This window comes from Meriones unguiculatus, chromosome 11 (genome assembly GCF_030254825.1).
Source record: "Meriones unguiculatus strain TT.TT164.6M chromosome 11, Bangor_MerUng_6.1, whole genome shotgun sequence".
Taxonomy (NCBI): domain Eukaryota; kingdom Metazoa; phylum Chordata; class Mammalia; order Rodentia; family Muridae; genus Meriones; species Meriones unguiculatus.
Window position 1 is genome coordinate 15,501,754 of NC_083359.1, and position 24,925 is coordinate 15,526,678.

The 24,925-nt window shown below is 45.6% G+C and overlaps 1 protein-coding gene, 1 long non-coding RNA gene and 1 other non-coding gene across 5 annotated transcripts in view; 1 reads left to right on the forward strand and 2 right to left on the reverse strand.

The window, feature by feature from the left end:
* Positions 1 to 18,083, reverse strand: part of G3bp1 (G3BP stress granule assembly factor 1) — a 28,937-nt gene extending 10,854 nt beyond the window's left edge. The window contains exons 1-4 of one of the 2 annotated variants that reach the window (XM_021634599.2): positions 17,944 to 18,083; positions 4,222 to 4,334; positions 2,602 to 2,683; positions 904 to 1,077 (exon numbers count right to left, since the gene is read on the reverse strand). In XM_021634599.2, the coding sequence (XP_021490274.1) occupies positions 904 to 1,077; positions 2,602 to 2,683; positions 4,222 to 4,316 (351 nt within the window). In that variant the 5' untranslated portion in view covers positions 4,317 to 4,334; positions 17,944 to 18,083. Of the gene's footprint in view, positions 1 to 903; positions 1,078 to 2,601; positions 2,684 to 4,221; positions 4,335 to 17,442; positions 17,588 to 17,943 lie in introns of those variants that run through there. The other variant, XM_060363686.1, reaches the window with a different exon arrangement.
* On the reverse strand, positions 6,442 to 6,583 carry LOC132646587 (small nucleolar RNA SNORA29). Its single transcript, XR_009584850.1, has one exon. It is a non-coding gene; the product is annotated as a small nucleolar RNA SNORA29 (small nucleolar RNA).
* Positions 17,170 to 19,238, forward strand: LOC132646297 (uncharacterized). 2 transcript variants are annotated; one of them, XR_009584439.1, is made up of 3 exons: positions 17,170 to 17,456; positions 18,187 to 18,660; positions 18,758 to 19,238. It is a non-coding gene; the product is annotated as an uncharacterized LOC132646297 (long non-coding RNA). The 2 variants fall into 2 exon arrangements; XR_009584438.1 differs by lacking the exon at positions 17,170 to 17,456 and having other exon boundaries at positions 18,133 to 18,660.
* Positions 19,239 to 24,925: the final 5,687 nt, after the last annotated feature.

Sequence of the window (24,925 nt, forward strand, 5' to 3'; positions counted from 1 at the left end):
CTAGATCCAGGACATGAGGGATATGGCAAACAGTTATTAATGAATCATAACTCACTAAATATACTATAAATGAATGATGGGGTGGGTGGATTATAAGATAATGCCAGTGAATGAACACAGGGTAGTGCATGAGATCAGACATTCCCATCTGTCACCCTTCCATTCAGCCAAGAACCTCAAATGAAGACCAATATAATAGCATACAAAACTCTGTTGAAGAGCAGCATGTCTATACAGGAAGCAGAGATTGGTCACAGTTTACAAACCAGATACAAAAACTACCTGACTATGCAATGGCAAGATCTGTACATATGTTTTACCTAGGTTTCCAGTCACTAAATGGCATAATGGCCACTAAATGATGGGTAAAAGAAAAACACACGAAGTGTGAACAATATGTGACTGTGCTCTTCAGAACTGTCAATGCCAAGCAAATAAAAGTCAGATACTACAAATGACAAGGACCAGACACACTACCAGAGCAACACAATAGACAGTTATATACAGAATCCTGGAACAGAAAAAACAAACTACTGTGCACAATACTCGCATATTTTCTGAAATTTAAGTATGGGTTATTGAGTGAGTTATACTGAACAATATTTCCTGAATTTGATAAAAAGAGGATGCTTATGAGACAGAATTCCTTGTCCTTAGGAGATGCCAGCTGAATGGATACAAAGTCTCCTTCCTTTCAAATGGTTTAAAAGGAAGACAACTCCCAATAATACATCTCTCTGGGCCGGCAGGACACCACAGCTCCAGGACAGAAGAACAAAAAAACACAGCTCTGCCCCTGTGGCCATTCCTACAACCCTGGGCAGCCAGGAATCTAGAGCCTACACAGCTTTTAGTCTGTAAGTGCTCCATCACTACAGACCCAACAGCCCACATGCAACATACCTCAGGAGCAAGGACAAAGGTCTGCATGAACCTCCGAAGAGCCTGGTTGTTGTTGGACAGTAGCCCCATCACTTGGACCACCACCCCATCATTCAGAGTGGCGTGAGCATCCACGTGGCGGATCTTGGTGTGGCAGTTGGTGAAGTTTTGTGACATCACTTTCCTGTGGATTTCCTGAGGAATGGAGGCAAGAGTCAATCCCTCGGGAACTCACCAGTTCAGAAACTGAAACAGCAGCCGCCAGCGTCAAGAACAGGCCCTGACTGATCCTCTGGCTCCTCCCTGTGTTCTCACAGATCTGGTCCTTGACACTCAGCCCTACCTCCTGCTCCTGTGAGCAGTTATTAGCAGTCTCAAAGGAATCTGAAGAGCAATATAACAAGCACACTGAAGGGAAGAAACCTGTTAGGTACATGCCAGCTCATCTCCTAGGAACCAAAAGCATGGCTGAGAGGGAGTTTCTAGACCTAGGGTAATGGTGGCATGAAGACCAATCCTAATCATGGACCAACCCTCAACAAGCTAGGGTCCTGTACGGTATAAAAAGGGGAACTAAGCACCAGCACTCACCTCTGCTCCCGCTGCCACACCTTTCCTACCTTGGACTGTGCCCTCAAACTGTGACTCTGAACACCCTCCCTGCCCAAGCTGCTTTTGTCAGATATTTGTCTCAGCAATGAGAAAAATCAACACAAAATTTAGACAACATCCTGCTTGAAATATAAATAAATAAATAAATCCATGGCTGGTGAGGTGGCTGAGCAGGTAATGGCACTTTGCTATGGGCCTGAAGATCCAAGCAAGACCTATAAGATGGAAGCAAAGTGCATACCGTGACAGCCACACTCACCCCCAATAACTAACTGATATATAAATAAATAAACAAACAAATAAGTGGGCATAGGCTACTTCAGAGCTGGAGAGACGGTTCCATGGTTAGGAGCTCCCACGTCTCTTGCTCTTAGAGAGGACCTGTGTTCAGTTCCCAGCACCTACACAGCAGTTCAACCACCTGTAACTCCAGTTCCTGGGAATCCCGAGCACTCTCTGACCCCCTCAGACACTAAGGCATACAACAGGGTGCACAGACATAGATGCCAGCATAACACTCATACACAGAAAACAAAATAAATGTATCCTTAAATAAAAACATTATTGACTGTGTGGCTCTAGTTTCAGTGTTCACAACTCAGCCCCTTAAAAACAACTGTCCTGGAGCACTGGCTGCAGCTTTGATTCCCAGCACCCACATGGCAGCTCACAACTGTCTTTAACTCCAGTTCCAGGGGCTCCAACTCCCTCACACAGACATACATACAGGCAAAACATATACAATGTACATATAATAAAAATAAATAGATAAAAAGAGCTAACTAAAACAAAATAAATTTAAAAAAAAAAACTGTCCTACCACATGTATGTGTGATCCAAGCACTTGAGAAACTGATGCAGGAGAATGACCAGACATACGTAGCAAGTTCCAGGACAGTCAAAAACATGTATCAAAATAAAATATGTCTCAAACAATAAAAGAACCAAGTTTAGAACTGATGTTCCTATGCTGAAGCCAGCTATCTAACAGAAAATGTACTGTGGCAACACACAGGCATTTCAGCTCATCAAGGCCTTACACAGGCATCAGCTCCCCAGGCGCCATTAGGCAGGAAGCTGCGCCCTCTGCTGCTCCACAGCACCCACCTTCTGCCCGTAGACCGCATCTGCTGGTTTCCCGTTGGAATCCAAGCCCCCGTGGGCGTAGGAAGAGTTCTTTCCATAAAATCTGTACAAGAGAAGGCAATTTACTTCTCATCTTCAAGGACCCGAAGAGCAGGGACTTAGTGTTCAGGCTTGGTACCTAGCCACCTCACTGGCAGACTCACAGCAGGGACTCTGCTTATGTTTGTACACGACAAGTCCATTGCACACGCCAGAGCGGGCACAGTCTCAGTCAATGAGGTATGACCATGAGTGCAGTTTTCAAGTCCCGACTTCCAGGTTTCAGGGTGTGATGATCATGTTGGCAAGGACCTTGGAGTTTGTCAGCAAAGCCAGGCACTTAAAATCAAAGTCAAGTTCCTGCTTCGGCTGAAGACAGCTGCCCTGCCACCGCCCTGAAGAGTCTGTGCCTTCCACCGAGGAAGGCAGCAGGCCGTTGTATTGTGCCTGGGTGCTATGCAGCTGACTCAATCCCTTTAGCTTTTCCTCATCTACACACTCAAATACCCTGTTTTCATTAAAAGGACAGAGAGACATACAGCAAAATACTAACCAAAGATCATGACAACAATGGAGGTCAGACCAATAGACCGTGAAATAAGTGAGCCCGTGCTGTTGCTGTCTATCTATCCTGTTTCCATCCACCTTACTCCCAAAGGGCACTAACTTGCTACTTTTTTCTTTTTTTTGGAGACAGGGTTTCTCTGTGTAACAGCCCTGGCTGTCCTGGAACTCACTCTGTAGACCAGGCTGGCCTCAAATTCAGAGATCCACCTGCCTCTGCCTCCTGAGTGCTGCGATTAAAGGCGTGCACCAACGCGCCCAGCACCTTGTACTATTCCAGCTATTAAAAGGACTCACTTTGGCGGCCTCTGCTCTCTCCACCGCACCCTTGACGGGAATGGAAATGCAGGAAAAGGAAGTCTTGGGATAGAGCAGCATCAGCAAGACAGGCGTGTGTGCAGGCTCTTCCAGCTCCAGCCTGGGTTTGTGCTGATGCAGACTCTGACACCACAAACTTAACTAACTTCCAAGGCAGGGAAGAAAACTGACATAAACCCCAGCAAGAACTAAGAAAAAGGAAGAAGAGTTAAAATGTGCAGAGACCGTTTCTGCTGCTCAGAGGTAACTCCAGAGAGCTGTAAACCTGAGCGCCAACAGCTACAAGATAAAGCCAGCTTCTGGACTGCTTTACCAAGAAGTGGTCCAGAGAAGCAGAAACTGTTCCAGAAATAATAAACTTCAAAAAAAATATTCCAACCTGACTAATGTAGAAAATATAATGCTCTGACCCAGCAAACATATCTTACAACTTTGTGTGAAAAAGCATCCTAAGGCCAGCTAACTTTACACACTGCAACATTAAAAATGCAAGATTCAAGCCACCTCCCTAGCGAATTAATACAGCTCTATAAAGCACATCCATGTGTGCTGGGCATGGAGGACACCTTTCTCCCAGCAAGGCAGAGGCAGCAGACCTCTAGGAATTTCAGGCCATGCCGGAGCTACATAACACGGTGAGATCTGCGTCTAAACCTTATTTATAGGTGCTTACGTGAAGAGCCACCCCACAACACCCCTCCTTGGCATGTGAGGGCACACCTGTGCAGCATGTCCGGGGCCTGGTTCAGCAAGGTGTAGTACTGTCGCACAAACTCCCGCCCGACCAGCAGGGGACTAGGCTTCTCCATAACCATCGCTTTGGTCGAGTCAACCTGTAAAACAATACCACAAGTCAGTCGACCAATCACAGGAGCTGCGACTCACCCCGGGCTAAGAAAACCAGGCACAGCGTAGCTTCAGCACTCACTCTCCAGCCACCCTGGACCTCGCTCTGCGGGCCAAGGACGGCATCAAACTGCGAAGTCTGCCCACCTCAGCCTCCTAAATGATGAAATTAAACACAACCACACCCAGTAATCTTAAAGGAACAGACATCTTAAGAACAAACTAAATGCAGTTTTTACACCCCAGTGTATTGTAATCAGATGAATACATGAGGGAAAAAGGTATAAAATACTCCAAATATTCAGTTCTTAAACCAGAGATAAAACCCCAACAGTGCATACTTCCAGCACGAGGCAGCCCAGTTATTAAGTTCCTAGGCAGCTCACTCAAAGGGCTCCGCTCCTCCTCCTTCTTCTCTTTCTTTTGGGACAGCTATGGCTATCCTGGGACTAACTCTGTGGCACCAGCCCTTGCAGCGCTTCTCTGAGCCCATCCTTGCTTTCACAGCTGAGGCGCAAGCACCACCACCTCAGGAGACGCAGCTGATACCAAACCACTTACCACATTCTCTAGTCTACATGGACCACACAGTTCTGCCAAATTTAAAACAAAACAAAACAAACAACACCAAAAAAAAAAAAACCGAAAAACAACAATAACAACAACAAAAAACTATAGGCCAGGTGGTGGTGATGCACGCCTTTAATCCCAGCACTTGGGAAACAGGCAGATCTGAGTTCAAGGTCAGCCTGATCTACAAGAATGAGTTCTACAGGGAGTGGAGAGAAGGTTCAGTACTTATCAGCATGGCTGCTTTTCCAGAAGATGACGTGTGAAGTCCCAGCACCTACACATGGTGCCAATCATCTAGCACCCTCTTCTGGCCTCTAATAGGCACTGCACACACACCTGCTCCACATACATACATACTGGCAAACACACGTGAAAGAAAACTGTAACTGGGGTGGTGATGCATGCCTTTAATACTAGCTCTTAGAAGGCAGAGGAAAGGCCAACCTAGTCTACATTTCTATCTCCAGGCTAGCCACAGCTACATAGTAAGACCTTGTCTCAAAAAAAAAAAAAAAGAAAAAAAGAAAAAAAATTTCAACCCCTACAAATAATTAGCATATTTACTGGCTCATTGTTAAAAAAAAAAATCAAAATCAAATAGTATATATAATTTTAACAGTATACTTTACTAAAATTAACAGCTCAAAAAGTTATGGAGAGTAATAGTTCTGTTTATAAATCCTCAACAGCCTCGGACATATATGGTGCATATAGCAATCGCCTTCTAAGTTGAAATATAGTATCCTGTCTATTTTCTCAACTATTAGTTCCTAGATCAGGCGATGGATGATGGAGCTACCAACAAGCTCACTGATTCACCAAGGCAGGTATTTGTTCACCTCTCCCTAAGAAAGTCACATAACAGATAGTCAATCTTATTTAAGAGATAATTTACTCAAACATGCAAGCAAAGCAAAATGTACGCAAATCTAATTACACTATAAAAGGAGATCATTTTAGTTCAGCTTTTTGGCCATTTTTTAAAGTATAATATATGTTATCAGTATTCTGCTTGCATGTGTGCCCTTGTAGATACCAGAACTGGAATTATAGATGGTTGTGAGCTGCCATGTAGGTGCTGGGAATCAAACCCTATCCTGTGCTCTTAACCTCTGAGCCATCTCTCCAACCCTATTTTAGTTTTAATCTGTGTATGTAACAGTAGCACAGCATCTACTAGAGAAGAAATCAGCATTTATTCCACTAATTTAGGAAGGCACAAGTATCTTACAATTATCAAACCATTTCTTCCATGTACATTTCTAGTAACATTTGGGTTTCCACTGACATAGCACATTGCTTTCCTGTTTAAAATATGGGAGGGAGCCAGCTGGCAGTGGCAAAAGCTTTATAGTTCCAGCACTCGGGAGCCAAAGGTAGGCAGATCTCTCTGAGTTCAAGACCAGACTGGTCTGCTGAGTGCGTTTCAAGACAGGGCTACATGTGAGGAAAAAATCCTTTCATGTTCATTACTCAAACTTTGGGTTTTAATACATGTAACAGTCAATTGTCATAAGCAGTGGTTTACTGTCCTGCCATTTCATATAGAGGGAGGTCACTGAAAAGCCCTCTCTCTTCAGATCACGGCACTGTTTTAATCTATCCCATAAGCATAGCCACCATAATCTATTATCAGGAGACAATGTGGTAGTCAAATGGGACATCAGGTCTTTTGAGCAGGGTGGGTAATATGGACTGGTTCAATCAGGTTCTCATAGTAATTTGTACCCTATTCTGGCTCATGCCTGCCCTTTCTTTTTCCTTTTTTTTTTTTTTAGCTAGAATCTTGTTGTGTTGGCTCCAGCTACCCTTCAAACTTCTTGGCTTGGGATAGCCCCCACCCCCAAAAAAAATCGTCATTGCTCAGACTAATGGTGCTTACACCATGCATGGCTGCTGTACTGTTCTCTCTCTCTGAGTATGTGTGTGTGTGTGTGTGGTTTTATGAGACAGTCTCACACTATGAGCCAGGCTGGCCTGGAACTCAATTCTCTGCTTCAGCCTCCCGAGGGCTAAGCTGCAGCCTGGCCCATTTCTTGCACTATTCTTGAATGTGTGACCCACTTATTTTATTTCACTAAAACCTAAATTACCCCCAGCGTTGTTCCTTTTCCAACTATAGCCATGAGATCAGAGGTATAGAATCTCAGTCGGGGAAGTTCGGAATGGGGCCCAACAAACAGTCACAAATTTATTTAAAACATTTTTTAATGTATGTGTACCACATGTATGCTTGGTACTCATAGAAGTTATGCATGGCTTGTGAGTCACCACGTGAGTGACAGGAACTGAACGAGGGCCTCTGGAAGAACACTTAGTGCTCTCAATCACCGAGCATCTCTCCAATCTTGGGATTTTTTGTTAATTCAGCTGTGTAGTTCTCCAACATGAACTTGGGATGATGTGGCCAGAAACCCTGCCCTCCACTACGCTCCAGGTGGCACCGGAAAAGCAGTCTGCTTCATGAAGGCTCAGAACCAACTCTGACCCTAAGTCAACAAACACCACAAAGGTGGACCAGACTTCACATCTGCCCGTTTACCTACAATAACTTAATTCAGACTCTGACTCCAGTCTTCAGATCTAAGATAACACTGTAAAATGTTCTACCTTCTCCTTAGAAACAGTCTCCATGCCGTGAATGCAGAGCGACCCATGAAGCTCCTGAGGTACGGATCAATGATCCGAAGTCCCCTACAATTTCAGCCATGGTTCTTCTCTTCTTCAAGAGACACCAGCAACCCTTGTTACATGACAGAAGGTACTGGAACCCCACTCCAAACCACTGAGTAAACATCCAGCTCCTGCCCGCTTTCCTGCCCTGACTAACCTCCCAATGGTCTGTGACCTAGAAGTTAGTAAGGCAAATACTTTTCTAAAAAAAAAAATAATAATAATAATAACAACATCAAGGATCCTCAGACATCACAGAAGGCCATGGTGGCTCACACTTGAGAGGCTAAAGGATTACTGAGTTTATGGTGATCTACATTTTAAATTGCTGTCCAACTAATTCCACGCATTTCCTGGCTTAACCGTGAAACCATGGGTAACACAGCGACTGTTCAGAAGGTTTTTATCTCACTCTCAAACTAGTCAACTCAAGTCTTTGAAGCAGATTAATTTTATGGAGCCCAGTCTGGCCCAGCCTTGGCCTCAAATGTTGGGCCTCAATAGGCTATCAACACCCACTTCTGTCCAACCTAAAACAATTAAAAAAAGAAAAAGTCCAAACAGATTCTTTCCAAATACATGTCTGCTCCATAATGACAAATGGAAACTGAATGCAAACCTGCGAAAATGATAGAGTTCTAAGAAAACACAAGCTACAGGCTCCAAGTTTCAGTCAGAGCTTCTGATTATTACAGTGTCCTCTCCAAAGAGCTTTTAGAAATAGCTACAAATATGGACACACACCCCTCCACTTCCCAATGTAACTAACAGGCTAGTGATAAAGCAGGCCAGCTGGATGACTTCAACTGGAAATTGCAAAGTCTCCCACACCCTGAGAGGGCCCGAGGGAGGGAGTCTGAAAGCACAGACACCCTGTCCTAAGCTCAGTAAACACTCTAAATGGCCTGCCTGGAGGTCACCTCTTCTTATACTGGTTCCCAGGAGGATAACCTCTGGGGTAGGAAATAAATCCTACCCTTAATTATTATGAGTATGGTGCCACACGCCTTTAATCCCAGCACTCAAGGAGGCAGAGGCAGTCAGATCTCTGTGAATTTAAGACCAGTCTGGTCTACAAAGAGTCCAGCATAGCTAAGGCTACAAAGGAAAACCCTGTCTCGAAAAAAAAAAATCATTGATTTATGGAAATCAAAAGTGAAAGAAAATTAGTTAGGAAAAGGGGAGGGTTAAGCCATTCCCACATCCCAATGTTTACAACTTGTTATTTCTATTACTGTGTGTGAGAGAGAGAAAGAAAGAGAATTCTGTGAATGCCACGGCTGTGCAGGTGCCCTAGGAGGACAAAACCCCCCAGAGATGGAATTACAGACGGTTGTGAATCACCTGATATGGGTGCTGGGACTCAAACTCAAGTCTTCCAAAATAACAAATACTCTGAAATGCTGAGCCATTTCTACCAGCCCCTAAGAAAAACAAGGACTTCTAGACACAACAAAGCTGACTATGGCGGCATACATAGGGCCAGATGGAGCCCCAGTGTTGAGGAAAGAGGACACAAGCCCTCAGCCCCAACCCAGAAGCTATCTCTGATAATCACACACACACACAAATTAGTTTTCTCTAACAGAGTCCCACTTAACCACACTGTGCCCAGCAGTAGATGGCCAGTACAAAACAAATTCAGTGGCATTTTTGGAGTTTTTTTGTTATTGTTGTTTGAGATGCCTGTTTGTATTCTAATGAAAGAGAAAGAAAGGGCGTGGATTTGGCTGGGTGGGTGGGAAAGCAGAAAGGCTCTGAGAGGATTTGGGGGAGGGAAATTGTAATCAACAGATACTGTATGAAAAAATATTTTCAATAAAAGAAACTCAATCATAAAACATACAGGCCTGCAGTGGTGGCAATCAGAAGTAGGGTGCTCCCCTTGCACAGACATAGAGTCAGCCTCAGAGCCACAAAAATAAAAGGCAGTAAACACACTCAACATCACTGATTCCTCAATTAGCATCTATTTCCTACTGGCTGGACTGGCTGGCTTGCGAGATTCTACACAAATTTTCAAAACTTCTCACTTGACCTCAGGTTGCTAGGTCTCGTGGCTATCACGTGAGGGTCCTCTCCCTAAGCCCAGAAAACTAGAAGTGTCCACGCCAGCTGACACATAGGGAGCAGGGACTATAAAAGCCAACCACCCGCTGCCTAAGTTTCAACAGCTCTGCTACTCTGTCCAACAAAATCAAATAGGATGTCAACAGCTCACTTTGACAGCTTTAAGGTTTGTTGTTGTTGTTTTTTTTAAGCAAAATGATATAGTAAGCTACAATGCAGAATACTACAGTGTTGAGAAGCAGGCCCCTGGTTCAATCCCCAGCTGAACTGTCACTGTCAAAGACAGAAAATTACTAAAAACAAAACAATCACCTTGGGGATGGAGCACTGCCTAGAATGCACAGGACTCTTAAGTCAGAAAAGCAGAGCACATGATCAAAGCAGAACTGGCAAGTCCTAGGAAGTACCAGTTTGACAACAAACAAAACATTTAAAACCTATCACTGAGCCAGGCACACACCTGTAATCTGCACTCTGGAAGGCAAAGGCATGCAGATCTCTGTGAGTTCAAGGCCAGCCTGCTTTACAAAGTGAGTCAGGACAGCCAAGGCTACACAGAGAAACCCTGTCTTGAAGCAAACAAACAAAAATACCAAAATAATAACAACAACAACAAAACTATCACTGCTCGGGCAAGATCCCCAGGCATGCCACCTCAGTCGGCAACAAGCAGCAAGAGTGGAGGCTGGGCTACTAAGATGCAGCCCCAAAAGAATAATCTAGAATTCTTTCCTGGGCCCTGTCTACAAAGAACTTATCCATGAGCATAAGACAAAAACAGACATAAATGCTGCCCTGTCTGTACAATGTAAGATTGGTATCAAGGAGAGACCACGTGTGCATTTAAATGACTGAAAACTAAACTAAAGAAAAATAAAAACCTTAAAAGCATCACTTACAAGCCTGAAAACCAACACAGACTGTACCATATTAACTGGATGTAAGGGCCAATCTGACTGTCCAAGAGTCACACTCTGCATAATAATCAGGAAGCTGGGGCTGGAGAGATGGCTCAGAGGTTAAGAAAACTGGCTATTCTTCCGGAGGTCCTGAGTTCAATTCCCAGCAACCACATGGTGGCTAACAACCATCTAAAATGAGATCTGGCACCTTCTGGCCTATAGGCACAACATTGTATACATAGTAAATAAATAAAACCTTTAAAAAAATAATAATAATAATCAGGAAGCCAACACAGAATGCAGACACAGAAGCTCACACCTGCAATGCTGGTTCTCAGCGAGCCCCAGCAGGAGGATTCTGAGCTCAAGGCAAGCTGGGCTACACTGTGAATTTGAAACCAGCTGAGGGAGATCTAAAAAGCAATTCAAACAGGCCAGTTGTCAAAAAGGCACAGCATGGTAGTGAGAAAAATGTCTCAGCGCATTTTCAATACCTGCAAAGTAAAGCCAGATAAAGTCTTAATAAATACAAATGCAAATTGATTATTTTAACAAGGCAGCTATGGAAACAGACAAACGGATTCATGAAACTTATCAAGACAGTGTGTGAATGGGGGTTGTGGCTCAGTGGTTGAGTGTCTGACTAGCATGTAAATGGCCCTGGGTTCAATTCCCTGTACAAAACAAAAAAGTCCAAGGACACACCCACATACATATGACTAATTCCCAAGAATAATACAAACTACCTCATTCTTTAAAAAGAGGGCAATACAATTTAACACATATCCCCAACAGCAAACTCCAGGGGTTGGTTGAGAGATGGCTCTATGATCAAAACAAACAAACAAACAAAACAACAACAACAAAAAAACCTACTTACTGCTCAATCAGATCTAGGCTTACAACTGCCTGTAACTCCAGCATCAAGGGGTTGACAGTCCCTTTTGGCCTCTGTGGATATGCACAAGTTCACCACACACACACACACACACACACACACACACACTCAACCTTAAAATGGGTCAAATAAAATCTGCAGAAGCCAATCTTCCAGAGAAAAACTACATGACATTAAGTTAATCAGAGATCTTCCCCCAGTGTTTGGTTTGAACACAGTGCATGCTAGGGAGGCAGGCACTCTCTTCCCGAACTGTACACCCAGCCCTCTTTCATTTTGGAACAGAATCTCACTAAGTTGCCCAGGCTAACCATGAACCTGCTGCCTCAGCTTCCTTAGCTAACACACGGGCGCACTAGGAATATTTTTGGGGGGTAAACAATTCACCATCTTGATCGTGGTAATAACTACACAAGCATAAACTTCAGACCACTCCCTTTAAATGTATGTGACCTCCTGTCCAATTAAATCTTGACAGAGCCATCCTTAAATTTCCCCCTATGCTAATAAAATAGCCTAAAAAGATATGCATGCATGCATGCCCGTGAGCGCACGCACCCACCCACCCACCCACCCACCCACACCCACACCCACACCCACACCCACACCACATACAAAGCACCCACGAACATGGAGATCAGAAGACAACTTGCTGGAGTCTGCCCTCCTCAGGAATTCTTTAAAAGCAAGGCAAAGTATTAACTAGTCTCTGAATAGTGTCAAAGTGTCATTTTGAAACTAATTTACAAATGTATCAAAAAACACCAAAGAAAAAAAAAGAAAAAGAAACACTGTGCACCCTAACACTAAAAATATAAAGTTATCTGTGTTTGAAAGTTATACATTGTATTTCAATGTTTAAAATCAGATTTGGGGAGTGGAAACAATGTGTCTTTCCAGGACCAGAGTAACTTTGTTGCCACTCTCTTCCACAGAAGTTTAGCCCCAGCACTGGCTGGGACAGTCTGTCAATCTGTCACCTAAATCCTTTGGACTGACTATCTGCAACAATCCCTCCAAAATTCTCCCTGGTAAAAGGTTAATGTTAAGCTGGGTCAGGCAAAATGCCACATTAATTAATGTAAGGAAGAAAATACTTAACCAACTACAGAGAACCAGCCAGGCCTCAGGGAACGTGAGCCCAGCTACTTGGAAGACAGCAAGTTCAAAGCCTGCTAGACTCCAGAGTTCAAGACCATGCAGATCAAACAACTCAGAAAGAGGACTGGGAACACAGTACAGTCAATGATGTCCTATCATGTCCAAGACCCTAGACTTATTGCCCAGGAACACATACACACAAAAGAAAAAAGAAAAAAAGCGGAGGGAGGCAGAATGATTATATCAACTAAACATTAACATACAAATAATTAAAAATTTCTTAAGATAGCTGGACACGGTGATACATGCCTGAAATCCCGGCACTCCAGGAGGCAGAGGCTTGTGCCTCTGTGAGTTCAAGGCCAGCCTGGTCTATGAAGTCCAGGACAGCCAAGGTTATGCAGAGAAACCTTATCTCAAGAAAAATAACACCTGGGTACAACTCAAAGAAAAAAAAACACACCTGTGTATAACTCAAAGAATAAAAACAAAACAAAACAAAACAAAACAAAAAAACACAAGTTCCCATCAATAAAATAAAATCACTGATTTAACATAGGGAGCTGGGTTGCTGGAATCCCAGCATTTCTTCAGGCTTATCTCTGAGCTGAAAGTTTCTCACACACACTAAAAAAAAAAAAAAAATTAATAAATCTTAGCAGCCTTGGTATAAAAGCCTACAGACTCAACAACTCTCTGAAAGAAAACAGTCCCATTTCCCTTCCCTTGGTTATGAGCTGGATGTAATAAACAGAATGTAAAGTGAAACACAGCTACCTTCCCCTCCTCACACCATAACGGAACCACGAGATCCAGTGCTATGGATGCCATGGGAGGCTGTGGTACAGACCCCTGTGGTCCACCCCCAGAGCCATAAACCCAACCTAGTCACAAGACACACCCAAATGAGATCCTAAGTGTCAAGGTCATGAAGGACAAAGAACAGAAACTCACAGATGAGAGGTGACTAAGGAGACTAAAGGATGAGGTATTTGGAGTAGATCCTGGAACAGAAAAAGGAACCAAAATAAAGCCTATGTCAACAGGGTTTACCAGTGTTCATTTGTTTTGATAACTATATACTGACTGCATCGGATAAGGTAAATAGGCCTGTGCTGCAGTTCTTCTATAAATCTAAAACTATCTTAAATATTAACTTTTCCAGGAAGAAAAACTGCAAGTATCAGAAAGCTGTACAATTTGGTTTTTTCTCCCTTAACCCATATCCAGCAGCCCACACCTCAATCCCAGCCTCAGGAACCCAGGCAGCCTGTGCTAGACAGCAACAGCTCAGAGTTGAGGGATGTAGCTCAAGGGCAGAGCATCAGCCCAGCATGCACAGGGTTCTAGTCCTGGTTTGGTTCCAAGCACCACAAAAGAGAAACTGACTAGATGAAAAGGTACATCACCTTGGCTACCCAGAGGCTATTTAAGCTGTGGGCTGGCTTTCCCCGGGGTCCGAGGATTGTTCAATGTTCCTGAATAAACTGCATTGAAAAAATAAAAAATAAAAAATAAAAAAAAAGAAAAGGTACATCACACTCAATCCTGAACAATAGCACCTACTCCTTGGCTCCCACAATGTACAGATGGACATGCCAGGATTTTTTTTTTCTCAAGATGGAGCTTCATGTAATCCAGGCTGACCTGAACTCCCTATGTAGCTGAGGACAGCCCTGAGACCAATTTCTAAAACAGCAGACATGCCTGCGGTTCATCCTGGATCCTGGTGTGTCTGCCCCACGGCAATAACCACCTAGTGACCGGCAGCCACCAGAAGGGGATGCCCACAACGACACATGCTAAAAAACAGCATTCCAAAGCCAAGACACCCCTTCGGAGGAAGCAGTTTCTGCTTTATAACGCAAACCATGCATTGCAAGTCTTCCTAGCTATCTGGTGCCCTCTTCTGGCCTGCTGGCACACATGCAAGCGAAATACTGTATAAATAAATAAATCTTAAAAAAAAAGTATTCCTAGCTCTGAACTCTATCCCCTGGCTAGCAGATAGTTTTACCAGATAAAGCTGCACATAAAAAAAAAGAAAAAGAAAGAAAGGAAATTAAAAAAAAATCCTTAACTACAGAATAGTAAATATTTCTAGCCAACAGCCACTGGTCACTAGCTCCAAGTGGGGTGACAGCTGCTGAATCTATATTTAACTCCTAAACATGGGCAAAGGTTTCCCCACTAACTGTGACAACTACAGGAGAAGATATGACACTTATATATTTTTTTTTATTTTTGAGACAGGGTCTTACTGTGGAGCTCTGCCTGGCCTGTAACTTACTGGATTGACCAAGCTTGCCTGGAACTCCGAGATCTACTTGCCACTGCCTCAGAGTGCTGGAATTAAAGGTGTGCACTATGCCTGGTCTAATCTATTTGACAATTAACCCCTCTGTAAGTCAACTCTAAAGCATTCAACTCTATTTGAATAGTCTAACTTTAAAAAAAAAAAAAACTTTTTTTTTACATTGACAAAAAAAAACAGAAGGAAAAAATTTGGTTTGTGTCAAATTCTGAGCTTTCTATTACATCTGTTAGTACTAGACTCACTCATTTAAAAAAATAAAATAAAAAAAAAAAAACGTATGCAGCCAGGTGTTGGTGGCACATACCTTTGGTTCCAGTGTGGAGGCAGAGGCAGGCAAATCTCTGACTTCAAAGCCAACTTGGTCTACAGAGTGAGTTCCAGGATAGTCAAGGCTACAAAGAAACCCTATCTCAAAAAATGTGAAAAAGAACACATATTTCCAACATCTAATGCTCAGAGGCTGAGCTGACAGCTGAGAACTGAAAATTACACTGTGAGCTACAGAACAAAGTAGCTGCCCAGTTTTCTACCTGTTACAACTGTAGCTCAAAGATTGAACTCGGGGCTGGAGAAATGGCTCGTCCATGATTAAGAGCACACCAGACTGCTCTTCCAGAGGGCCTGGGTTCAATTCCCAGCACCCCCATGGAAGCCTGGAGTCACAACTGCCTGTAACTCCAAGATCTGACATTCTTGCACAGGCATACATGCAGGCAAATCATTAATGCACATAAAATAAAAATAAATAATTAAAAAAAAAAAACAGACTGCACTCCAAAAGTAGTAACTCTGACCAGCTCATCAAAAGGGAGCAGCCCAAAGCAACTTTCTGTCCTTGTGCTTCAACTCACTTCTTTCTGACATTAAGCTAGGAAGTCAGTTCCCTATTCCTCCCCTCGGAAATACCTGCCTGAGGCCAAGAGCATAGCTCTTTTGAACATGAGAGGGTGAAATTAACAAAAACTCCCCTCAATTAGATAATTTCACCTAGATATATCTGACCTCAAGCAGTTAATAAAACTTCCCAGGTTAAATGCAGGTCACTCTCTTATTTTAAAATGTGATGAGCCAGTGCGGTAGCACACACCTGTAATCCCAGCACTCGGGGAGGCAGAGGCAGGTGGATCTCTGCCAGTTTGAAGACCAGCCTGGTCTGCAAAGCGAGTCCAGAACAGGCTACACAAAAAAGGTATCTCAAAAAAACAAAACAAAACAAAACAAAAAAAAAAACCTAACATTGGCCTACCACTATCTGCAGGTTAACTGAAGCAAGTTCCAAGGAAACAATGTTATATTCACAAACAAGTCAACAAGTTCAGCACTCATTCTCAGTGTTTGGTTCTTTATGGCCACTTTGTATTTATTTGGAAAACAGAAATACAACATTAAACTTCTTTGGCTTTTAACTTTTTGCAAGGATGTACACCTTGAGAGCCAGTCCTAAAACTTTCGTTTCCATAGACTTGTTTCAGACAGAAAAATCTGTGAAGACTTGGGATTTATAAACTAGAATGTTTCATAAAACTGGGAGTAAAGGTGATCCTACACATTCAAAAATAGTCAGCGCACAGAATGACAAGAAGACCACAAGTCCTTGAAAACATCTTTGCAAACCCTAGGAGTCCAGCTGAGTAAGGGCTAAAATAAATGCATTGAGCTGGCCTTGGTGGGACCCACCTTAACTCCTGGCACTCAGGAACTCCGGGCACTCAGGACTCCGGAGTTCCAGGCCAGTCGGAGCTCCTTAGTGAGAATTTGAAAAGTTGATCGCAAATAGTTTGGCAGGAGACCTAACGGCTGTGCTTGCCAACAAACCCCATCAGTGATTGTGATCCAACTCACAATAACTGGACACTGGACACCATCCTTTCCCCAGCAATTTCTGATGGGACTTATTTTTGTGGCTCTGGTATTTGGACCTGGAGCTTCCTGTATTCTATGCCAAGGGCTCCACCTCTGAGCTGGATCTCGGGTCCGTCCTATCCAATTTCAAACTTTAACCTCAGCTCTGGAGAGAATTTCAACTCTTTTGTTTCCTTGAACTTATAATCTTTTCGGAGTTTTTGTTTTTTGTTTTTTTTTTAATGTAAGTTTGTTCTGTCTCAAAACTAAAACATGAAAAGTTAAAAGGGGTCTGCAAGAGTCAAGATCTAGTGTCAGAACTTGACTTCCTGCTGGCGGGAATTTCCCATTACCTCGCGGTGCGTTTCGGACCTGCTGAGGGGCACACATTACACTGGCTGTATTTGCTTCTCTATTTCCCCCAGAAGCTAACCTAGAGGCGAATCTATCTATCCGTGTAGGCATCTGTGCGGTTTCCAAGAAAGCCAAGTCCTCCTTTGTCATTCAAAGCCCCACTTGCAACCTCCGTCCTCTGCAGTCTCCCACTGGCTTTTGCACAGATGCCACCACGAGTCTTCTCACGCTGAGGTTTGAACCCCAGGTCCAAGAGCTCATTGGTCAAGGGTGACCCGCAGCCACGAAGCCTGCACGCGCGCCTGCCCCTTCAGACTGGGACGGTCCAGGTTACCCACCTCCGTCTCCGGGCCACTTGTACCTACCGGACTGCACCCAGGTGACCGGGAAGGGCGGGAAAGGAGGAAACTCTCCGCATAGCGCAGGGGCACACGGCGGGGTTTGGAGAGATCGCGCCTTAACGTGGCTGACCGTCCCTGCCCCGGGAAGCCCTCGATCCCGGGGTCGCGCACCTCCGCTCTGCAGCTTTGGGGGGCGCGATCGCGCTCCCGGCGTGGGCTCTCCCCACCCCCATAGCCGAAGGCTTCCTTAGGGTCCAGGCCCAGCTACATCATCCCGGGGAGCCGGCGCGCGCCGGAGGATGCGCGTGGAACACGCGGGCCGAGCGGCCGCGTGACGTCCACCGGGGAGGGCCCCCATAAGGCCGTTGGCGCGGCGGACCACGCGCGGGGCCCAGGCAGGAGGCCGCGCCGGCCGTTGGTGGGGGTGGGGACGCGCCGCGCGGCCTCCCGGGGCTTCCTGCTCGCGGGCCCGGCTCAGCTCCCGCCCGGCTGGCATCCGCCCAGCCCCACCCGCGGCCCACGTACCTGCGCGGCTGAGCGGGAGGACACGGCTGCTGCGTGGGAGGAGGTGGCGGCGTCCCTCGCGCGATGCCGCGGCACGCGTGCCCGCCGCCCGCTATATAGCCGCGCTCAGCCCAACATGCTGCTCCCGGCCGCACGTAAGGACCAATGGCCGCCCCGCCGCCGCGCTGCTTAGCCGCGATTGGACAGCGCCTCCGTCCAGGGGCCGGGCTCCTGAGTGGCTGCTGCATCTGCCTATGACTGCAGGACCCAGAGCCCAGATAGACACAAAGCTTCACCAATACTTCGGGGGACTGTGAAAACGAGGGCGGGAGGCCCTCTGAACGACACTCGGACAAGCCAATAGCTGCATGCACCCGCTCTCATTGGCTTACATAGATTTCTCTGGGCGGAAACCCACTCCCCAGGCAGGAGCGGTTGATCCACAAGGTGGGGCCCGTGTACTTTGGGGAAGTAAACCCCATGCAACTAGGAGGTAGGCGCGGGGGAGCAAGAGAGCCACCAGCCAATCGCAACACCGGGTGGAGCTGATTGACAGGGAGGGATGGCCCTCTCCAAAGACAGCCTCAGGGCCGTCGTGCCCTCTGGGGCGGTTAAGAGGATGTGCTAGCTGCCCCTTCCGTTCCCTTTTCTTTCTCTTCCTCCTGGGTCGGGTCCTGTCTTCGAGTGCCCTCTCCCGCCTTCCCTGGCGACTTTGATACCCGGAATCTAAGGATCTAAGTAACAAAGTTTCTCGTTCTCTCTTTCTCTCTCTCTCTTTTTTTTTTTTACTCTTTACATCAAAACTTTTTTTTTTTTTTTGCATGCGTTTCGGAAGAGCGCTCGCTGCATTACTCAGCGCGATTGCAGTGGCCACAGAGGACAGCGAAAAACTGGCTTGGGCAGGAGACCCCAGAGCATTCCATGAGGCAGCCTCGCTGGCGTTTCCGAACACACGTGTCCCCCCCGGCGGCTTCCAAGCTGGTGGTGCCCGGGTGGCCCACGGGTGGCCCATGGTTCGTTTTCAGAAGGTTTTTCCTTCTTGTGATTACAGAGACAAGATCCCCGCGTTGATGACCCTCTGGCCTGCCTGCGCCAGCGGGTGCGTCCCTACCAGCCATTGTCACATGCTTCTCAAATTGAAATGGGAACTTAACCGACTCCTAGGCAGACACGCCTAAGGGTCCCCCATAAAAGCCCCGGGGACCAAGCCGCACGTCGGCGTGCTGCTGTCCAAAACTTGCGGCTTGGGGAGCCCTCTCTTTGTTCACCGTGAGCATTTCATATTAAAGAGCTGTGGTCCTAATGCTAGACACGAACAGGACTCTAGTCTGTGTTCCCTTGGATTCCTGGAGGTGGAGGCAGGAGTAGAATTTCAGGTCATCCTGGGCCACATAGCAAGCCCAAGAAAATCCTGAGTGACACGAAACCCTGAAAACAAGCTAAACTAGCATTAATTCGGTATTATTTTTCAGGGCTTTTTGAGACAGGGTCTCCCCTTGTAGCCGATGCTGGCCTGGATTTACCTTACAGCCTCGGCTGACCTCAAACTCAAACTAGGCGATCCACCTTAAATACTGGAGTACCTACGGGCATTAAAAGTGTTACAGCAAGTTCCCGTAAGAGAACACGTGGACAATCCCCTAGTGCAAAGAAAGACCCAGAGCTAGCCCAGCACAGGGAAAGGGGAACCATGCAGAACCTGAAGGCCAGGAGTCACGTGGAAACTCTCTAGTTCTCCGGCAGCCAGCTGGAGTTGTCGGAGTGTCTGTGAATTGGCAGCGGGCGCTGAGCCCTGATGCCGCGCGAACCTTCCCGCACTGAGAACCTTCTAGGATTGCTTTGTAGAATCGAAACCGTAGGATTCTCTCTCTCTCTCTCTCTCTCTCTCTCTCTCCATTATCTCTCTAAATAGCCTTGGCTATCTGTTTGTGAAGCCAGGCTGGCCTCAAACCCAGAGATCCCCCTGCCTCTGCCTCCTGAGTGCTGGAATTAAAGGGATGTGCCCTCATGTCCTTCTGGAAGCCTTTCTTTAAAGGATAAACCAGGAGATTCGCTTCGGGTCTTGCAGAAATATGTAATACTTTATTCAAAGAACTTTGACAGATTTTCACAAGGATTTTTTTGTTGTTGTTTTACAATTCTCTTATTCCTGGCTATCCTCCACCCCTTCCCCTCTCTCTCTCTCTTTATATATATATATATATATATATATATATATATATATATATTATATATATAATATATATAGTTTTGTTTTTTGTTTGTTTTAATAAAGTCTTGCTTCATAGTGAGACTTCCACTTCCTGGCCGGCCTGGAACTCTTAAAGCTCCTCCTCACTCTTCCTCTGCAGGGATTAAAGTAGAGCACCACCACAACCAGCTTCAAAAAGACAAAGTTTTAAAGATGTCTCTATAAAGGGAGAAATCTGTAAATATGCATAGCTTTCTGTTGTTTGGGAATTGTATACATGCATGTGACCTTTCAGTCAAGACCCTATTCCCTCTCCTCCAACCATGGGGTTGTTTGTCTGTTTGTCTGTCTGTCCTACTGGGTCCCCTTAGTGCCGCCTGTATTCACGTGGGCACAAGGCCATCTACTGGAGCAACAGTAACCCCTCTGATGCCATCCCCCAGAAGAGGACCGACTCCCTCTCCTAGTGACCGCTGATTGCAGAAGCTCTTCAGCTAAGGGTGAAACTCATGCCAGAATATCTTCTGGCTTGACTTTTCCCAGGCTTTGTGCATGCAATCCCTATCACCTGGCCAGTCCTTCTGCACCTCTTCTACAAAGGACCCTGAGCCGTGGAGGTGAATGCCATCATCTCAGCTGATCGAATTATGGGTCTCTGTGTTCATCACCATCTCCTGCAAAAAGAAGTTTCTCTGAGAGTAAAAAGATTTACACCTCTGAGGGTGGCACACACCCTCAGGTCCTCGGGTCATGGGGTTGGCGTTCGGGGGTTGGGGGTAGGGGGACAGTCCTCTATAGACTTCATGATATTCTGTAAAGAGAAGCGTTCTACTATAGTCTTCTTCAGGGCAGCACTGTGTGTAGGCTGAGGGAGGACTCCCACCTTAAGCGGACTACCATGTAGGAAGACCGCCTCAAATCAAACAACAGAAAACAGTCCCACCCAAACATCTGGCTACACAGAAAAGTCAGGCATAGTAACACTGTAACAGGGGCTAGAGAGATGGCTCAGTGGTTAAGAGCACTGTCTGTTCTTCCAAAGGACCCGGGTTCAATTCCCAGCACCCACATGGCAGCTCACAACTGATTTCAAGGGATCTGACACCTTCACACTAATGTACATAAAATAAAATAAAAAAATAACACTGTAACAGACACAACACAATCTCCATTTCCAAGGGACAGTCATCAAAGCATCCAGAAGATGAGGGCAAGTCTACAGGCACACTGTAGAGCTGGTCAGAAGACAGCCAAGAAAGGGAAGAAGGGGAACATTATGCTGGGCATGAGGTGAGACAACATGGTAGAGGCTGACACAGAAATACTCTGAGTTCAAGGCCAGCTCTGATCTTACAGAGCAAGCCCAGGACAGCCAAGGCTACACAGAGAAATCCTGTCTAAAAAACAAACAACAAACACTGAACAGCCTGAGCTGTCCAGGACCATCTGTGTCTTTACACTGGGCTTGCACTGCTGGGATTGAATTCGAGTCACAAGAAGCTGTTAATGATTACTGACAGTGGGATGAACTTTGTCCCAGTGGAGAAGACAGACTTAGTTTTTGTTCTGTCCCTTTGCTACTGTAGGATTTTCCCCCCTCTGTTGAAATTTTTTGTTGTTACTGTTTTGTTTGAGCCGGGGTCAAACAGTCTGGCACTTAACTTCTGATCTTCCTATCTCCACCTTCCAACTGCTGGGATGACAGGCATGAATTACCATGCTCAGTTGTTGGGTGCACACACATCACGATCGGCCCTTGAAAGGCAGAGAACAACATGACATAAATAGTTGTTCTGTCCTTCCACCATTGGGGCCCTGGAGAGCAAGCTGCCTGGCTGCCATCACCTAGGCCCATGATATAAGGCTCTTTTTGTTTTTGTTTTGAAACAAGATCTCACCATGAAGCTTTGGCTAGCTTGGAATGTGATGTATAGACTATGATGGTATTGAATTCATAGAGATCTGACTGCCTCTGCCCCCTCAGTAATGGGATTAAAAGTGTGTGTCTTCACTTTGGGGCTGGGATTAGAAGTTTGAGCTCATTTTGAGCTACATAGTAAGATCTTGTCTCAAAAAGAGGGGGAGTGTTAGGAGAAGAAAGAAAAGAAAAGAAAGCCAGGTGGTGGTGGTGTGCTCTAATCCCAGCCCTTGGGAGGTAGAGACGGGCAGACTTCTATGAGTTGGAAGCCAGCCTGATCTACAGAGCAAGATCCAGGACAGCCATGGCTACATAGAGAAGCCCTGTCTCAAAAAAAAAAAAAAAAAAAAAAAAAAAAAAAGCCACACAAAGAAAAGAAAAAGAAATAGAAAAGAAAAGAAAGAAAGAAAAGAAAAGGGGGGAAAAAAGCCAGGATGACAAGAGCTCTTTCCACAGTCTAATGATGGGAATTTGATTCCAAGAACTTATATCATGAAAGAACCACTCATGCAAACTATCCTCTGACCTCCAAACACGTGCCGTGGCATATAAATATGAGAATTCACGTACACAAAGTCAGTAAATGTAACCTTTAATAAAATTTTTAAATTTTTTAGTTTAAAATTAAAGCCTGACGGTGGTGGCACATACCTTTAATTCCAGTGCCCTGGATGCAAAGGCAGGGAGATCTCTTCGAGTTCCAGGCCATCCTGGTCTAAAGAGCAAGTTTCAGGGCAGCCACGGCCACACAGAGAAACCCTGTCTTGAAAAAAACCCAAAACTTCAAATGACAGACAATTCCTCACATACAAATATATTCCACTTGGAATCTTAGGGAATTACGCGTGGTTTCATTGCAACAGGAACTGCATCAAGGCCAGAAGAAACCCGTATGTCCGTTAGGTGGGGGCTATCAGTGAGGCATGTCAGGGCAGGCAAAGGAAGTTTGACAGCAGGAGGTGAAATAAAGATGGCTTTATTGACGTATCCCAGAATACGTCTGGGGGCATCAGTGCTTGGCACTGGCTCCGTGGCTTTTGCATCAGCCTTTGCGGCAATTCTGTCGTGAACACATAGGTGGAAGGTCCTTATTCCCGAGAGGGCTAGAGAGGCTCTGGAAGTCTCCAGCTGAGTTGGGGTAAGGAGGTGGAGAGTGCTATTGGTTCCATTCATGTGGGACACAGGTACTTTCCCAGAAGCTAGACTTCTCAGAAACTTTCTGCGCTCAGCAGACCACAACTGTGCCTTTTCCAAAGAGACTATGATATGAGCTCAGTCTGGGGCTGGAGTACGGAGGGAGGGCCTTTATTTCCTGGGCACCCCTGTCTCAGCCTTCTGGACACTGGAATCTCCTTTTCTCTTTTAATTTTATTTTTATTTTATGTGCGTTAGTGTGAAGGCATCAGACCCCTTGGAATTGGCGTTGCAGACAGTTGTGAGCTGCCATGTGGGTTCTGGGAATTGAACCCAGGTCCTTTAGATGAGCAGACAGTGTTCTTAACCACTGAGCCATCTCTCCAGCCCCCGCAGTGGACTCTTCTTACAGCCACCACACATTTATATCAGGGTGAAGGGTGCTTGGGACATATAATTATGTAGTCCAGGCTGGCCTTGAACTTTCAGCAATCCCCCTGCTTCCAGTCCCCAAGTGATTGGCTCACCAATGTTCACCACCATGCCCTGTTATATTTTTAACATCTATTTTATTTTAGTTCATTTAAGACAGGCTTTTATGCGGCTCAGACTGGCCTCCAATTCATGCCTCCCCTGCCTCAACCTCCAAGCGTAGGGGGAGGATCTGTTTAGAGGCGCGTGTGTGCCCCGCCCAGCCACCATTCAAGCTAGTCTTGGATTGTTCGGCTTTTTCCTACTAGCCAGGAAAAACTTCTGTGTTCAGACTGTAGCACGGTTTCTGACTGAACGCTTCCTGACACGCAGAATGACAAGTTATGGATCTTCTCCGAGCCCTTCAGCCCAAGGACACACTCGGCTGATGGTAGAGACAAATCTAGCCAATGGTTCCTTCTGGCACTGCTGAGGAAGGCCAGTCTTCCTCATGGGTATCAGAACTATCCATGAAGTAACTCAGTGTACTGGGGCTCCATGATTGGATGTGAACATTCTCACAGATTTTTCTTCTTCTTAGGGTGAGCGTGCTGGTTAGATTTTTGTATCTTGACGCAAGCCAGAGTCATCTTGGAAAAGGGGCAGTAACTGAAGAATTGGTTCCACCCAACTGGCCTATAAGTAGGTCTGTGGGGGTATTTCTCCCTCCTGAGTGCTGAGGTTAAAGGCCCCAGCCACCTCTGCATCCTCCTGCCTCAGCTTTTGTTTTGTTTTGTTCTGAGACAGGATTTCTTTGTGTTCCTGGCTGTCCTGAAACTTGCTCTGTAGACCAGACTGGCTTTGAACTCAGAAGTCTAGCTGCCTCTGTCACCAGAGCGCTGGGATTGAAGGCGTGGGCCATCACCTGGCCCAGTTCTGCTTCAACTTTTCTTTTTCTTTCTTTCTTTCTTTCTCTTTCTTTCTTCCTCCCCCTCCTTCTCCTCCTTCTTCTTGAGACAAGGTTTCTCCGCATGTACCTTGGCTTCCCTGGAACTCACTTTGTAGACCAGGCCAGCTTCGAACTCACAGAGATCCACCCACCTCTCCCTCCCAAGTGCTGGGATTAAAGGCCTGTGATACCACGCCTGGCTCTGCCTCAATTTTTCAAGTGCTGAGATTACAGATGTATATTGGTATGCTCTGGGCCTTTAAATTTAGAATATATATGTTTTTTCAGGGCAGAGTCTCAAGAAATCCAGAATGGCCTTAAACTTTTGCAGCCCAGGCAAGCCTTGAACCCAGAATCCTTCTGCTTCAGCCTTTTTATTAGCTGGGATAACAAGCCTGCG